Consider the following 16843-nt stretch of genomic DNA (forward strand, 5'->3'; position numbering starts at 1 on the left):
CGGCCACGTGATCGTGGGCTCCACTTTAGGCCCAGGCAAGGGACCCCTAGCTCCCGGGACTGCCAGCTTTGACCCTGCCCAGCTCCCATCGCTGACTCCACCCCTACTTCCTGCTATCACTGGCCAGGATGACAAAGGCGCCTGATTCCCTGCCCCCCAGCTCTTAGCTCCCCCCTGGGTTTCTGATCACTGTCCGTGGCAGGGGGCTTCTTCCTGCTTTCCCTTTCGCCTCCCTGCATTGTGCCTACATATGCAAATTAACAGCCATTTTGTTGTCAGTTAACTGCCATCTGAGTTGGCAGTTAATTTGCATATAGCCCTGATTAGCCAATGAAAAGAGTATCGTCGTACGCCAATTACCATTTTTCTCTTTTATTATATAGGATAGATAAGTAAATATTTTTTAACTTTTCTGTTTTAGTTTCTTATATGAAAAATAGTGATAGATATAATCTATATAAACAAAAGCTCTTTGGGGTCCTCAGTAATTTTTAAGAGCAAAAAAAATACCTGAGACAGAAAGGTCTGAGAATAACTTCTTTATGGAAATAATTGTTCATTAAAGAATTAAAAATCATTTATAAGGTAGATACGGAGAAAGCTATGGTTCACTTTCATCCTGACCACAGTCATTGTGCTCAATTTCTAGGTTCTAAGTACTGTAAAGAATTAAAAAAATGTTTTTTCACTCAGTAAGTGAAGTAGATTTCCTTGCAATCATATTCTCTAAATAGAAGGCTGACAAGAGCCACATCTGTACTAGAGACAAGAAATGTTGACTAAAGCTTGGAGACCTGCTGTACAAAATAGGTCCATTTCAGGATCATTCATAAATGCTTGGATCTCCTCTCAAGTTAGATCTTTTCCTGTATTCCCTGATTGGGTAGGGCTAGAACATTGCCCTTTTCACCTGTAGGTATTCTATTCAAACCATTGTTCTCAAAATCGTCTTGACTTAACCATAATTTGTCCCATGGTTCCTGATTCCCAATCCTCAAGATGACCCGAGAATTTTCTTTCCTATATTCTCTGAAAACTCATAGCCAGATAATGCTTTTCACCTCTAAATCCTCAAGGGGATTAAGGAGTTAACACTTTGCCTCCCTCCAGCAAAATTACCTAAGCTTGAATTAAGTCTCTGGCTCTTTGTCTAGTGTATGAGGTTGACTCCACAGAGACTTCTTGATGTGACCTCTCTTTGTTCTCTAGAAAGATCTTGATTTCTCAGGTCCTTGAAGCAGGAATTATTCTGTTCTGTTTCTTTGTCCAGGTAGATTATTATTTTCTGCACTGCCACTCAAATGAATGTGATCTTCTACCTGTTTCTTTTACTTCACTTTTTTGGGGGCATCTTTTAAGATGACTAATTTGTTTTGATCAGGAATCTTGGCAGTATTTTTTTTAATCAATTTGTTAAAGTTTGTGTTATCTCTTTAAAATTGACCAAGATCATGGTTCTGAATCTCTCAAGGTCATCCATTGCCATGTCTCACTTGGTCTATTTTCTGTATGGAGTCATTTAAAGAAGCAGAGTATAACAAAAATTATTTAAAAGTATTTCTTATCTCTGTGTGGGTCTCTCAAAGTACTTAAAAGGGGTTAAATTATGACTCTACCATAATACCTCTTAAAAATTCCTTTTCTTCTGCTTTCTAATGATCTCATATTCTGTAGCTGTCCCAAAGTCTCTTTCTGTCTATACTTTGTTTTTTTGTGAGTGTAAACATGAGTTATTTTATTTCTTTGCCATACTTATAATGTCTATAAGATTCTTTAAGGATAAGAGGAAATTTGGATTATAATAAATGAGTTATTTTATTTTATTGATTTTTTACAGAGAGGAAGGGAAAGGGATAGAGAGTTTAGAAACATTGATGAGAGAGAAACATCAACCAGCTGCCTCCTGCACACCCCCAACTGGGGATGTGCTCGCAACCAAGGTACATACCCTTGACTGGAATCGAACCCAGGACCCTTCAGTCCTCAGGCCAACGCTCTATCCACTGAGCCAAACTGGTCAGGGCAATAAATGAGTTTTTTAAAATTAGATTTATAGCTTTGGTCAGTGTGGCTCAGTTGGCTGGGCATCATCCCATGCACTGGGGGTTGCTGGTTCAATTCCTGGTCAGGGCACATGCCTGGGTTGCAGGCTTGATCCTGGTGAGGAGTGTGTGTGTAGGGGGGCAGCTGATCAGTGTTCTACTCTCACATCGATGTTTCTCTCTCCCTCTTCCTTCCTCTGTCTCTATGAATCAATAAAAAATATATAAAACCAAAATAAAATTAGATTTATAGTTTTAGGCCATGTTAATTGACTCCCTACAGTAAGAAATGAAAAGATTGATAGGCTTATACTTCTGTTCTCTTCCTCATTTATTTTATTCTATTTTTAATTTTTAAAAAATTATTTGTAATTATAGTTGACATACAGTACTCTTCCCCATTTTTGATGGATATTTTTACTTTGTTAGGAGTTTTAAAAAAATATTTCTATTATTTTCTATATTCAAAATTACCTCAGATTTTTGACCATGTCATCTCCATTCCTTAGTACTTTATTTTAATGAATGTCTGCATTACCTATATTTCATCTTTAAGAAGTTTTTTCATTTTTTTGGGGGGGGATGGGAGATATCTGTATTACTATCAACAATAAAAAATACATTTTTTAAAAGAGAAGTTTTTTTCATGGGTGCTGTTTCTAGGAAAATTTTGGTACTCCTCAAATACATTCTGGTTAAATATAAAAGCTTCATCATCAGTAGCTTTCACTATTCAAATATTCTTTTCTTTCAGCAAATGACATTTATGCATGAGTAATGAGAATCATTAGCAAGAATTGCTTGCATTTACTTGGAAAAAGACATTTTTAGTATTCAGAATATCATACTGATGCTTTTATTTTATTTTTATTTTTTGCTTTGTTCCATGAAGGCTCTTCCTCCAGATCATTGTGAGGAAATTAAATAAAAATGTTTATTTTATTTTCTATGCTGAAAAAAAAAATCAGAGTGTCTCAATAGAGGCCTAAAATATCCTATTTTAATGTCTTGTTTTATCCTTAACAGAAATGGGTATGAAACAGGGAAATAAATACATTGATCAATCATGAAAGGAGGCATTTGTTAAACTAATATTCAAGTGCTCCTTTTAGTATTAGAGAGGATTTTATGGCCTCAGGCAATGTACGACGAACCCATTTGGGGTGGGTAATTGGTATGTTTTTCTTTTGTTTAAGTGAAAAAAGGGCTTACTGTAAGTATAGCACATGCTCTTAGAAAAATGTTAGGAAAGATTACATACAGAAGTTGAGGATTTGGGGAAGTGATTTTGTTAAGACTATCCATGTCTGTCCACAGATCTAAGTGAATGAAGCCAGCTTCAGTGTGGGGGAGGCATTAAAAAATGATGGAAACTCTGATGTGCTGGCTCACACATGTCCAGTCCAAAGTGAGATTACAACTACTCAGGTCCAGCTGTTTGTTCAGAGGGGATGTGACCAGGATTCCTGGATATTTGACTTAAGAGAAAATGGAAATCCAGGAATTTTTTTTTTGTGTGTGTGTGTCATCTCCTAATTTCTAAACATTTTAACTAATTCATATTTTAAACAACACAAACCAGTAGTATGCTCGCCAAATGAAACACATCAGTAGCCTAGCTATGCCCTGCTAGTCACTTTTGCATATAGGTTTCTGTATATGAACAATTTTTTGACCCAATTTTTTTCTTTTTTAAAATAAATTTTTGTTGATTTCAGAGAGGAAAGAAGAGGGAGAGATAGAAACATCAATGATGAGAATCATTGATCGGCTGCCTCCTGCATGGCCCCTATGGGGAATCAAGCCCACAACCCGGGCATGTGCCCTGACCAGGAATTGAACTCTGTAACCTCCTGGTTCACAGGTTGATGCTCAACCGCTGAGCCACACTGGCCGGGCCTGACCCAAATTTTATACCATATAAAGAGAATACCAACAAAGTTCACTCTCCTCAAAGTCTCTTTCCCCCTCCCCTACAAACTTGCTCTGTTTATTTGATGACTCAAGCCATAAACCTAGCAGGTCATTTTAGACACCTTCATCTCACTCAGACATTATATACCATACAACAACAAACTTTTCAGAAATATGTTTTGTTTTGTATTTAGCCCATCTTCTGTACTCTATGTAACCTCTGTCATCTTTTATCCAGATTATTATAGTAACCTCCAAATTAGTCTCCACACCTCTAGTATTTCCCTTTTTATACCCCCCCATACTCACACTTTCTTTCCGAAATGAATATATTATTATGTGATTTAAAAAAAACCCTTTGCCGATTATTAATTGTTTACAGATAAAAACTAAAGTTCTTAGCAAGGCTTATAAAGTTCATTTTGATCCAACCTCTGCCTATTGTCTGACATCATCATTTCTTGCCATGTTGCCACAGGGATGATTCTTAGCTATGCTAATTATTTCAGGTTCCCTGAGCTCATCATGGACTTTCTTACTTTAACACTTGACACATACTCTAAAAATATATAAACTTGGAGTAGTCTCCCCAGTTAGTCTGGATAACTCCTGGCCATTTCTGGAGACCTACTACAAAACTCTCTTCTTTCCTAAAGATTTTTTTGAGTCTTGTTTCTTTACTTTTAATCAGTTAGTTATTACTTTGCTACAAACAGTCCCTGGATCATACCCATATAGCACTTGCCAGAGTGTTTATGTGTGTTGCTTTCTCATATGTTGATTTCCCAGATGAACATGTAAACTATTAAAGGACAGGGATGGTATCTTTCTCATATTTGCAACTTCAGTGCTAAGTACAGGGTCTGTCAACTTAGTTATTAAAACTTCTCTCTAATGAATGAATGAATGAATGAGTGAATGAGTGGCCCTGATGTTCCATTGACAACACCCTCATTATCTGGATCATCTGGATTCTGTAATCAAACTAATCAGAGAGGGATTGATCAGCCTAGCCCACATTGTCAGATTGCTTGATGAAGGACAGCTACAAAAATGTATTTTGTCACACATAGGTGGAGCTCAACCATCTATTCTTACAGGCTTGGATAGCTGAGCCTGACAAAAGGTACCAGGAAAGGCATTAGAAAGAGTGAGGATTTGGAAGAAAAGAGCAATAGGAACTAGATCAGTGGTTCTCAACCTTCCTAATGCCGCGACCCTTTAATACAGTTGCTCATGTTGTGGTGGCCCCAATTTCATTGTTACAAATTGAACATAATTAAAGCATAGTGATTAATCACAAAAACAATATGTAATTATATATGTGTTTTCTGATGGTCTTAGGCGACCTCTGTGAAAGGGTCGTTCGACCCCCAAAGGGGTCGCGACCCACAGGTTGAGAACCGCTGAACTAGCTAGTAATGTTCCTTGAAAATAAAGACTATCAGGTATTCCCCTACTCCCTCAAATATTCAAATCTAGAGTGTATGTGTGTGCTTTGGGAGGCAACATAACCCTTGTCCAGACCTGAAATTGCACCAATTAATATCAGTTGCTGACTTAATGCATTTTTTAATGCCACTTGGAATAAATTAGTTTGAGTGAGATGTTATTTAGTTTTTTTATTGGTTGATTGGTTTTTAAGACACCCAGCCATCTGAGCAATTCAATAACATCAGAGCTGATAAACAGTATTCAGCTTGAGAATTTGAGGAAGAAGAAGGGTTGAATTATTGTCTTTTAAAACCCCTCTTGACAAAAGGGAAGGAAAGATACTGCTGAGTGAAGTATGGAGAAGTTTTCTAACATTAAAAATTTAAGTTAAAAAATTTAAAGTTAACATTTAAAAAATTTAAAAATCTATCCCCTCCCTCCCTCCTTCCTTCTCTCCCTCCTTCCCTCTCTCCCTTCCTTCCTTTCTATCTTTCTATCTATCTACCTATCTATCTAAAAGAAGATACATGAACTGATTTTTAAAGGAAAGAAAGTAAGGGAAACCAACATTTGATATGCTCTCTAGGTGTTAGAGTTCCGTGTTGGGTAGCCTGGTGGAGTAGAAGACACCTGGGCTTTGAGGTATTGGGGTCTGACTTGAATTTTGGCACTTTGCTGGTTAGCAACTATTTGTATTTCAGGAAGTTTTTAAAACTTCTCTAACCCCCAATTTTGCAAGGTTGTTGTAAGGAAAGTGTCTGAAACATAGTAAGTAAGTGTTCAATACATTTTAGTTTTCTTCCTTTAATCCACTGTGAAATAAATAACACAAATATTTAATATTTTGTATTAAGTAAAAGAAGTAGGACTGGAACTGTTTTTTGATTCCCAGTCCTAGAGGAATCTAGAAGTAATAATGACTTTAAACTGGGGTTAATTTGCCTACATTGGTATCTGAGAGATATTATTATTATTATTATTATTTTTTGCCCAAGCAGATCATCCCATTTGTATATTCTCTGTATTTCCTCTTCTCTAGTAGCCTCCCTGTGGGAAGAAGATCTCCTTCTTCCACTTCTGCCAGATCCTGACTGTGAGGACTGTCCTTGACCTGCCTGCCCATGTTTGTAGGTGTTTCCTGACTGTCCATAAACCTGGCCATGACTGGACCCTGAGTGTCCCTGTGAGCCTCCATGATACCTTTCATGTATATGTTCTAAGAAGGACTGATAACCAGTCAACCCTTAAAGCCTTAATTCTAGAGAAACTAGGGAAAGCCTGAAACGCATTTAAGTGATTGACAATCAGACGGTGATTCTCCATTTTGTCCTTTTCCTAATTGTTGTATTTCATTTATAGGCAGTAGGAGGACACAATATTTTTGTCAGTGTACTTCATGGAGAAATGAAAAAAATCAGCAATATAAGAGCAATTTAATATCTACCCTATCTAATAATAGACAAACATGGTAAATGATATTCTGAGCTGGATTGGCCTGTTTTAGATCCATGCTGGTCAAAGCCAGAAGATTGACCTGAACCAGATCTACGTTTTCCAGAGCTAGAGAAGTGTCCTGAACCTGATTGTTGATGATCAAAGCCTGAAGACTGAGTTGAACCTGACCCATATTGGCCATAGCCAGAAGACTGACCAGAACCAGACCCCTTTTGTCCAAAGCCTGAGGACTGGCCTGAGCCAGATCCTTGTTGGCCATAACCAGAGGACTGACCTGAGCCAGATCCATGTTTTCCAAAACCAGATGACTGTCCTGAGCTAGACCCGTGTTGTCTAGAGCCTGAGGACTGACCTGAGCCAGATCCATATTGACCATGGCCAGATGACTGACCTGAGCTAGACCTGTGTTTTCCAGAGCCAGAGGACTGACCTGAGCTAGACCTGTGTTTTCCAGAGCCTGAGGACTGACCTGAGCCAGACCCATATTGACCACGGCCAGATGACTGACCTGAGCCAGATCCATGTTGACCATGGTCATATGACTGACCTGAGCTAGACCTGTGTTTTCCAGAAGAGGACTGACCTGAGCTAGACCTGTGTTTTCCAGAGCCTGAGGACTGACCTGAGCCACACCCATATTGACCACGGCCAGATGACTGACCTGAGCCAGATCCATGTTGACCATGGTCATATGACTGACCTGAGCTAGACCTGTGTTTTCCAGAGCCAGAGGACTGACCTGAGCTAGACCTGTGTTTTCCAGAGCCTGAGGACTGACCTGAGCCACACCCATATTGACCACGGCCAGATGACTGACCTGAGCCAGATCCATGTTGACCATGGTCATATGACTGACCTGAGCTAGACCTGTGTTTTCCAGAGCCAGAGGACTGACCTGAGCTAGACCTGTGTTTTCCAGAGCCAGAGGACTGACCTGAGCTAGACCTGTGTTTTCCAGAGCCAGAGGACTGACCTGAGCTAGACCTGTGTTTTCCAGAGCCAGAGGACTGACCTGAGCTAGACCTGTGTTTTCCAGAGCCAGAGGACTGACCTGAGCTAGACCTGTGTTTTCCAGAGCCAGAGGACTGACCTGAGCTAGACCTGTGTTTTCCAGAGCCAGAGGACTGACCTGAGCTAGACCTGTGTTTTCCAGAGCCAGAGGACTGACCTGAGCTAGACCTGTGTTTTCCAGAGCCAGAGGACTGACCTGAGCTAGACCTGTGTTTTCCAGAGCCAGAGGACTGACCTGAGCTAGACCTGTGTTTTCCAGAGCCTGAGGACTGACCTGAGCCAGACCCATATTGACCACGGCCAGATGACTGACCTGAGCCAGATCCATGTTGACCATAAGAAGACTGACCTGAGCACACCCCCACCCTACCCCCCAGTGCATGAATTTCATGCACTGGGCCTCTAGTATTTAAATAATCTTTGGGAAATGGACATGTTTCCCTTGCAAATTCCATACTTTCTTGTGCTAGGTAGCTTCATAATACTAAGGGAAAACTTGTAAACTTCTATTGGTAACTCTGTGTACTTATAAGCAGAGCTTTAATCACTTTCGCTTACTATGCTTTCCAAAGATTCTATATAATAAAAGCCTAATATGCAAACTGACCAAACAGTGGAATGTCCAGTGGAACAACTGGTCGCTATGACATGCACTGACCACCAGGGGGCAGACACTCAACACAGGAGCTGCCCCCAGCCCACAGGGCCAGGCGGGCCAAGGCGGGTGCCAGCAGGACCCCCTCTTCCCTTCTGCCCCCTCCCCCTGCCTTGATCTCCCTGCTGGTTGTCCCACAGATTGGCCCTGATTGCCGGCCTAGCCTAGGGACCCTACCCATGCATGCTTTTGTGCACTGGGCCTCTAGTTAATAAGATGTAGCTTAAAATATGTTTCAGACTCCTACTTGTGTGCACGAGTTTCAGTTTTATATCCTACATAAGAGTAAAATCATATAGTTCTTAGTTTTTTTTCCTGACTTATTTGACTGAGCATAATATTCTCAAGGTCCATCCACGTTGTTGCAAATGGGAGTTTTTCATCTTGACTTATGGTTGAGTAACATTCTGTTGTGTATATGTACCATATCTTCTTTTTTTTTTAGAACAAATATTTAAAAAAATATTTTTATTGATTTCAGAGAGGAAGGGAGAGAGAGAGAGAGAGAGAGAGAGAGCGAGAGAAACATCAATGATGATAGAGAATCATTGATTAGCTGCCTTCTAATGCCCTACACTGGGGATCTAGCCCGCAACCCAGGCATGCACCCTGACCAAGAATCGAACCGTGACCTCCTGATTCATAGATTGACACTCAACCACTGAGCCATGCCTGCTGGGCTGTATCACATCTTCTTTATCCAATCCTCTATCGAAGGATACCTTCGATTGTTGGTTGTCTCCATGTCTTGGCCACCGTGAATAATGCTGCAACGAGCATAAGGGTGCATATATCTTCGCGAATACATGTTTTCAAGTATATACCCAGAAGAGGGATTGCTGGGTCATATGGTAGATCTGTTCTTAATTTTTTGAGGAATCATCAGACTGTTTTTCATAGTGGCTGTACCAGTGTACAGTCCCAGCAGTGATAAATGAGGGTTCCCTTTCCTCCACAACCTCTCCAGCACGGAGGGAAGGGGGTAGAGAGCTGGGGGCTAACGAGGGCCCTATCATATATGATGATAGACGATTATTTGACTTTGGGTGGTGGGCACACAGTGCAATATACAGATTTTATAATGTAGAAATCCACACCTGTAACCTATATGATCCTATTAATCAATGACACCCCAATAAATTTAATTTAAAAAAAAAAGGTTTAAGAGTCTGTGTGAATGGCCCTTCAGTAGTGCCAAAGTTTATTATTAGTGAGGCAGATGCCCTCTGCTGGCTTGATTCATTTTCAATCAAATCTAATTTTGCCTGAATCTTCTTCTTTTACTGTTTTTTCACTTTCTCTTGTCCATTGCCCCTAAGCTTATATGTAGACTCACCACTGATTGCATTAGAGTGGTCAACACAGGTTTCACTCAGCATGTATTATTATTAACGAACTATAGAAATGATCCCTGAAAGTATAGTCTTAGCATGTATTATTATTATTGCTTTAAAAAAATATTTTTATTGATTTCAGAGAGGAAGGGAGGAGAGAGAGATAGAAACCGGGAATCGATCCATAACCTCCTGGTTCATAGGTTGACAGCTCAACCACTGAGCCACGCTGGCTGGGGGAGCATGCAGTATTTTTTTTTAAATTGAATTTTATTGTTTAAAGTATTACAGATAGTAGTACATATGTCTCCTTTTTTTTTTCCCCATTGACCTTTCCCCAGCCTCCCCTACTCCCCGGCACATGCCCTCACGCCGCCCCCCTCTCCCCCGCCCTGTGTCTTATGTCCATTGGTTATGTAGTATTATTTTAGATCTTTTCTGGTTATCAAAAACTCCTGGAACATTTACATTTCAATAAGCAACCGATGCATGCCAGGTGTCTAGTACACACCTTCAAGTTCCCACATTCAAAGGTCATTTTTATCTAGAAAGTTTGACGAAAGAAGAATTTTATCTTTGTTTCTCCTAATTTGGCCACTGAAACCAGGCATGTGTCCCCACCAGGAATTGAACCTGCAACCTTTGGGTGCACAGGATGATGCCCATCCAACTGAGCCACACTAGCCAGGGAATGGACTATATTTTTAATCATTTTTCTTCGACTGGAAAATTTAGGACACGATTAGCCTCCATTGGCAGTGATATTTCAATTAATATCTTTGACAGAGAGAGTTTGTGGTGCATGACTCATTTCCAGAGCTTGGGTTGTCTCAGGGTATAGCGCTTAGGATTATGTGTGATGATTGCTGTGATGATCATTATTAACAAAGCATCTGAGGTCAACCCATCAGTATAAAGAATTTCTTTCTGTAAATGATTTGGACAGTAATTACATTGAGGAAAAGATGAGATCAGATGTAATTAAGTTTATTGAGTTTTGCCTTCTTTGAATTCCCTATTGTTGGTATCTGATGCTTTACTGCCATCTAGGTGTTCAGAGGTAGAAGGAAATGTGCATTTGACCTCATGACAGGGATCTTTGTGTTTGTGAGGATGAAAGAGAAGCAAAACTGTAACTTGATGAAAGTTTATTGTCAATTATTTGCAGTACAATTTTCTGGATCCTATATCCAGGAGGTCATGAGAATAAATTCAAAAGTAGTAGTACAGAGTTCCAGAGGTGGCACAAAAGAAGCGATTCTTCTGAATCTTCAATACCATAACATTCTTTGCTTAGTACATGGAATATGTTACAATGCTATTAGAGAAAATTTGGCTCCCGAACCATGTCTCTTAGCTTTCTGCATAGGGTTGTCAATAAATAATTGAAATAAAACTGGAAAATCTAAAATTTGAATTTCAGAAAAAAAATTTTAAATGCCCATTTTATCCCAAAGCATGCAAATCACTTTTGTCATATAGTATTAAATATAGTCCCAAATGCCATTTAGTTCTTCCATTCACTGTTTTTCAGCCAAAGAGCTCAATAGTTAAGGAGCCTTACAAAAAAAAACACCACTTTGCACCGAACAAAAGAGTAGCACAGTTAAAATATGTATACCTCCACTACCAAAAGAAGGGATCACGTTAAATATCTTAATTGCATGTGTATGGAATTTCTTCTTTGAGTTAGTTCTTATTTTAAGTTAGTTTTCTATTAACTTCAAATGATTATTCAAAGTAATAGTACTTTTGCTCTTGGATATATTGATAGAGTGGGGTGTTGCTATCTAAATGAGAAGGACCTACGTCTGTTCTTCCCCTTCTATGGTAACCCCTGGTTTCAGAGTCTCTTGCTTGCTTATCATATGCTGACTGTGTCTTCTGATGCTCCCTAACATCCTTGATCCTGACTCTTGCTTTTGCTTACCCCGGCTCCATCCAGTTGTACTGCTTGATGAATACCTATATCTATATCTATACTGTATGATCTTGGATCTGAAGAGAGTGACTGGAAATGGATCTTTCACTTTTGCTTCTGCTGTCACTTGCCTGTCCATAGCTATCACTTGAATGGCCATGGCTATATACTTGCCTTTCATTGGTATTGAATCCAGATTGATCTGGACATCTCTGGATTGTCCATGACTTGATTCCTGTCTTGCTAAACTTATGCTAGAGTCTACCTGATCTTGAGAAGATGTATCTCCGAAATGCTGTTGACTGGATTCATGTATATCAATTGTATTGAAGTCTGACTGTCTGTGCCTAGATCCTGATTGTTTATTAATCTGTTTCCCCCAATCTTCTGGACGCACTTTACTATTATTATGGGATCCCTGCCTAAAAGTTGAACTAGATTCTGAATGGCTATGAACTGACACTTGCTTGTTTTCAGTTCTGTTCCTTGGCCTAATAGGGCTAGAATTGTGACTGCTTGTTTGACTTACCCCCTGAAGGTCCATACCCAGATTGCCCATAGTCATATCCTGCACTTCCATAGCTACCGTGTCTCCATCTTTGACTTGATCGACGATTTTGTCTTCCTGCTGCCTGCCCATGTTTGTAGGTGTCTCCTGACTGTCCGTAAGCCTGGCCATGACTGGACCCTGAGTGACCCTGTGAGCCTCTGGAATGCCTTTCACTGCCACTGGACTCACTGTGACTAGATCTCCTTCTTCCACTTCTGCCAGATCCTGACTGTGAGGAATGTCCTTGACCTGCCTGCCCATGTTTGTAGGTGTCTCCTGACTGTCCATAAGCCTGGGCATGACTGGACCCTGAGTGTTTTTGAGAGCCTCTGGAATACCTTTCACTGCCACTGGACTCACTGTGACTAGATCCCCTTCTTCCACTATGATATTCTGAGCTGGATTGGCCTGTTTTAGATCCATGCTGGTCAAAGCCAGAAGATTGACCTGAACCAGATCTACGTTTTCCAGAGCTAGAGAAGTGTCCTGAACCTGATTGTTGATGATCAAAGCCTGAAGACTGAGTTGAACCTGACCCACAGTGTTTTCCAGAGCCTGAGGACTGACCTGAGCCAGACCCATATTGACCACGGCCAGATGACTGACCTGAGCCAGATCCATATTGACCATGGTCATATGACTGACCTGAGCTAGACCTGTGTTTTCCAGAGCCTGAGGACTGACCTGAGCCAGACCCATATTGACCACGGCCAGATGACTGACCTGAGCCAGATCCATATTGACCATGGTCATATGACTGACCTGAGCTAGACCTGTGTTTTCCAGAGCCTGAGGACTGACCTGAGCCAGACCCATATTGACCACGGCCAGATGACTGACCTGAGCCAGATCCATATTGACCATGGTCATATGACTGACCTGAGCTAGACCTGTGTTTTCCAGAGCCTGAGGACTGACCTGAGCCAGACCCATATTGACCACGGCCAGATGACTGACCTGAGCCAGATCCATATTGACCATGGTCATATGACTGACCTGAGCTAGACCTGTGTTTTCCAGAGCCTGAGGACTGACCTGAGCCAGACCCATATTGACCACGGCCAGATGACTGACCTGAGCCAGATCCATATTGACCATGGTCATATGACTGACCTGAGCTAGACCTGTGTTTTCCAGAGCCTGAGGACTGACCTGAGCCAGACCCATATTGACCACGGCCAGATGACTGACCTGAGCCAGATCCATATTGACCATGGTCATATGACTGACCTGAGCTAGACCTGTGTTTTCCAGAGCCTGAGGACTGACCTGAGCCAGACCCATATTGACCACGGCCAGATGACTGACCTGAGCCAGATCCATATTGACCATGGTCATATGACTGACCTGAGCTAGACCTGTGTTTTCCAGAGCCTGAGGACTGACCTGAGCCAGACCCATATTGACCACGGCCAGATGACTGACCTGAGCCAGATCCATATTGACCATGGTCATATGACTGACCTGAGCTAGACCTGTGTTTTCCAGAGCCTGAGGACTGACCTGAGCCAGACCCATATTGACCACGGCCAGATGACTGACCTGAGCCAGATCCATATTGACCATGGTCATATGACTGACCTGAGCTAGACCTGTGTTTTCCAGAGCCTGAGGACTGACCTGAGCCAGACCCATATTGACCACGGCCAGATGACTGACCTGAGCCAGATCCATATTGACCATGGTCATATGACTGACCTGAGCTAGACCTGTGTTTTCCAGAGCCTGAGGACTGACCTGAGCCAGACCCATATTGACCACGGCCAGATGACTGACCTGAGCCAGATCCATATTGACCATGGTCATATGACTGACCTGAGCTAGACCTGTGTTTTCCAGAGCCTGAGGACTGACCTGAGCCAGACCCATATTGACCACGGCCAGATGACTGACCTGAGCCAGATCCATATTGACCATGGTCATATGACTGACCTGAGCTAGACCTGTGTTTTCCAGAGCCTGAGGACTGACCTGAGCCACACCCATATTGACCACGGCCAGATGACTGACCTGAGCCAGATCCATGTTGACCATAAGAAGACTGACCTGAGCTGGAACCATGTTGACCATAACTAGAGGACTGACCTGAGCCGGAACCATGTTGACCATAACTAGAGGACTGACCTGAGCCGGAACCATGTTGACCATAACTAGAGGACTGACCTGAGCCGGAACCATGTTGACCATAACTAGAGGACTGACCTGAGCCGGAACCATGTTGACCATAAGAGGACTGACCTGAGCCGGAACCATGTTGACCATAACTAGAGGACTGACCTGAGCCGGAACCATGTTGACCATAACTAGAGGACTGACCTGAGCCGGAACCATGTTGACCATAACTAGAGGACTGACCTGAGCCGGAACCATGTTGACCATAACTAGAGGACTGACCTGAGCCGGAACCATGTTGACCATAACTAGAGGACTGACCTGAGCCGGAACCATGTTGACCATAACTAGAGGACTGACCTGAGCCGGAACCATGTTGACCATAACTAGAGGACTGACCTGAGCCGGAACCATGTTGACCATAACTAGAGGACTGACCTGAGCCGGAACCATGTTGACCATAACTAGAGGACTGACCTGAGCCGGAACCATGTTGACCATAACTAGAGGACTGACCTGAGCCGGAACCATGTTGACCATAACTAGAGGACTGACCTGAGCCGGAACCATGTTGACCATAACTAGAGGACTGACCTGAGCCGGAACCATGTTGACCATAACTAGAGGACTGACCTGAGCCGGAACCATGTTGACCATAACTAGAGGACTGACCTGAGCCGGAACCATGTTGACCATAACTAGAGGACTGACCTGAGCCGGAACCATGTTGACCATAACTAGAGGACTGACCTGAGCCGGAACCATGTTGACCATAACTAGAGGACTGACCTGAGCCGGAACCATGTTGACCATAACTAGAGGACTGACCTGAGCCGGAACCATGTTGACCATAACTAGAGGACTGACCTGAGCCGGAACCATGTTGACCATAACTAGAGGACTGACCTGAGCCGGAACCATGTTGACCATAACTAGAGGACTGACCTGAGCCGGAACCATGTTGACCATAACTAGAGGACTGACCTGAGCCGGAACCATGTTGACCATAACTAGAGGACTGACCTGAGCCGGAACCATGTTGACCATAACTAGAGGACTGACCTGAGCCGGAACCATGTTGACCATAACTAGAGGACTGACCTGAGCCGGAACCATGTTGACCATAACTAGAGGACTGACCTGAGCCGGAACCATGTTGACCATAACTAGAGGACTGACCTGAGCCGGAACCATGTTGACCATAACTAGAGGACTGACCTGAGCCGGAACCATGTTGACCATAACTAGAGGACTGACCTGAGCCGGAACCATGTTGACCATAACTAGAGGACTGACCTGAGCCGGAACCATGTTGACCATAACTAGAGGACTGACCTGAGCCAGAACCATGTTGACCATAAGAAGACTGACCTGAGCCGGAACCATGTTGACCATAACTAGAGGACTGACCTGAGCCAGAACCATGTTGACCATAAGAAGACTGACCTGAGCCAGAACCATGTTGACCATAACTAGAGGACTGACCTGAGCCGGAACCATGTTGACCATAACTAGAGGACTGACCTGAGCCGGAACCATGTTGACCATAACTAGAGGACTGACCTGAGCCGGAACCATGTTGACCATAACTAGAGGACTGACCTGAGCCGGAACCATGTTGACCATAACTAGAGGACTGACCTGAGCCGGAACCATGTTGACCATAACTAGAGGACTGACCTGAGCCGGAACCATGTTGACCATAACTAGAGGACTGACCTGAGCCGGAACCATGTTGACCATAACTAGAGGACTGACCTGAGCCGGAACCATGTTGACCGTAAGAAGACTGATCTGAGCCGGAACCATGTTGACCGTAACTAGAGGACTGACATGAGCTAGAACCATGTTGACCGTAAGAAGACTGACCTGAGCCAGAACCATGTTGACCATAACTAGAGGACTGACCTGAGCCAGAACCATGTTGACCATAAGAAGACTGACCTGAGCGGGAATCATGACCATAACTAGAGGACTGACCTGAGCCGGAACCATGTTGACCATAACTAGAGGACTGTCCTGAGCCGGAACCATGTTGACCATAACCAGAGGACTGTCCTGAGCTAGACCCGTGTTGTCTAGAGCCTGAGGACTGACCTGAGCCAGACCCATGTTTTCCAAAACCAGATGACTGTCCTGAGCTAGACCCGTGTTTCCCAGAGCCTGAGGACTGGCCTGAGCCAGATCTGTGTTGGCCATAACCAGAGGACTGACCTGAGCCAGAACCATGTTGTCCAAAACCAGATGACTGACCTGAGCTAGACCCGTGTTGTCTAGAGCCTAAGGACTGACCTGAGCCAGATCCATATTGACCATGGCGAGATGACTGACCTGAGCTAGACCTGTGTTTTCCAGAGCCTGAGGACTGACCTGAGCTAGACCTGTGTTTTCTGGAGCCTGAGGACTGACCTGAGC

General features: G+C 42.8%; 1 protein-coding gene across 1 annotated transcript in view; it reads right to left on the reverse strand.

Annotated features, from left to right (window-relative positions):
• Window positions 1-7706: 7706 nt before the first annotated feature.
• Window positions 7707-16843, reverse strand: part of LOC102770629 (filaggrin-2) — a 12930-nt gene continuing 3793 nt past the window's right edge. Inside the window, exons 5-10 of the mRNA XM_015558695.1 lie at window positions 16526-16681; window positions 16409-16486; window positions 16187-16372; window positions 14327-14362; window positions 8092-8205; window positions 7707-7735 (exon numbers count right to left, since the gene is read on the reverse strand). Of these exons, the coding sequence (XP_015414181.1) occupies window positions 7707-7735; window positions 8092-8205; window positions 14327-14362; window positions 16187-16372; window positions 16409-16486; window positions 16526-16681 (599 nt within the window). The remainder of the gene's footprint in view (window positions 7736-8091; window positions 8206-14326; window positions 14363-16186; window positions 16373-16408; window positions 16487-16525; window positions 16682-16843) is intronic.

This window comes from Myotis davidii, unplaced genomic scaffold (genome assembly GCF_000327345.1).
Source record: "Myotis davidii unplaced genomic scaffold, ASM32734v1 scaffold653, whole genome shotgun sequence".
Classification (NCBI taxonomy): Eukaryota; Metazoa; Chordata; class Mammalia; order Chiroptera; family Vespertilionidae; genus Myotis; species Myotis davidii.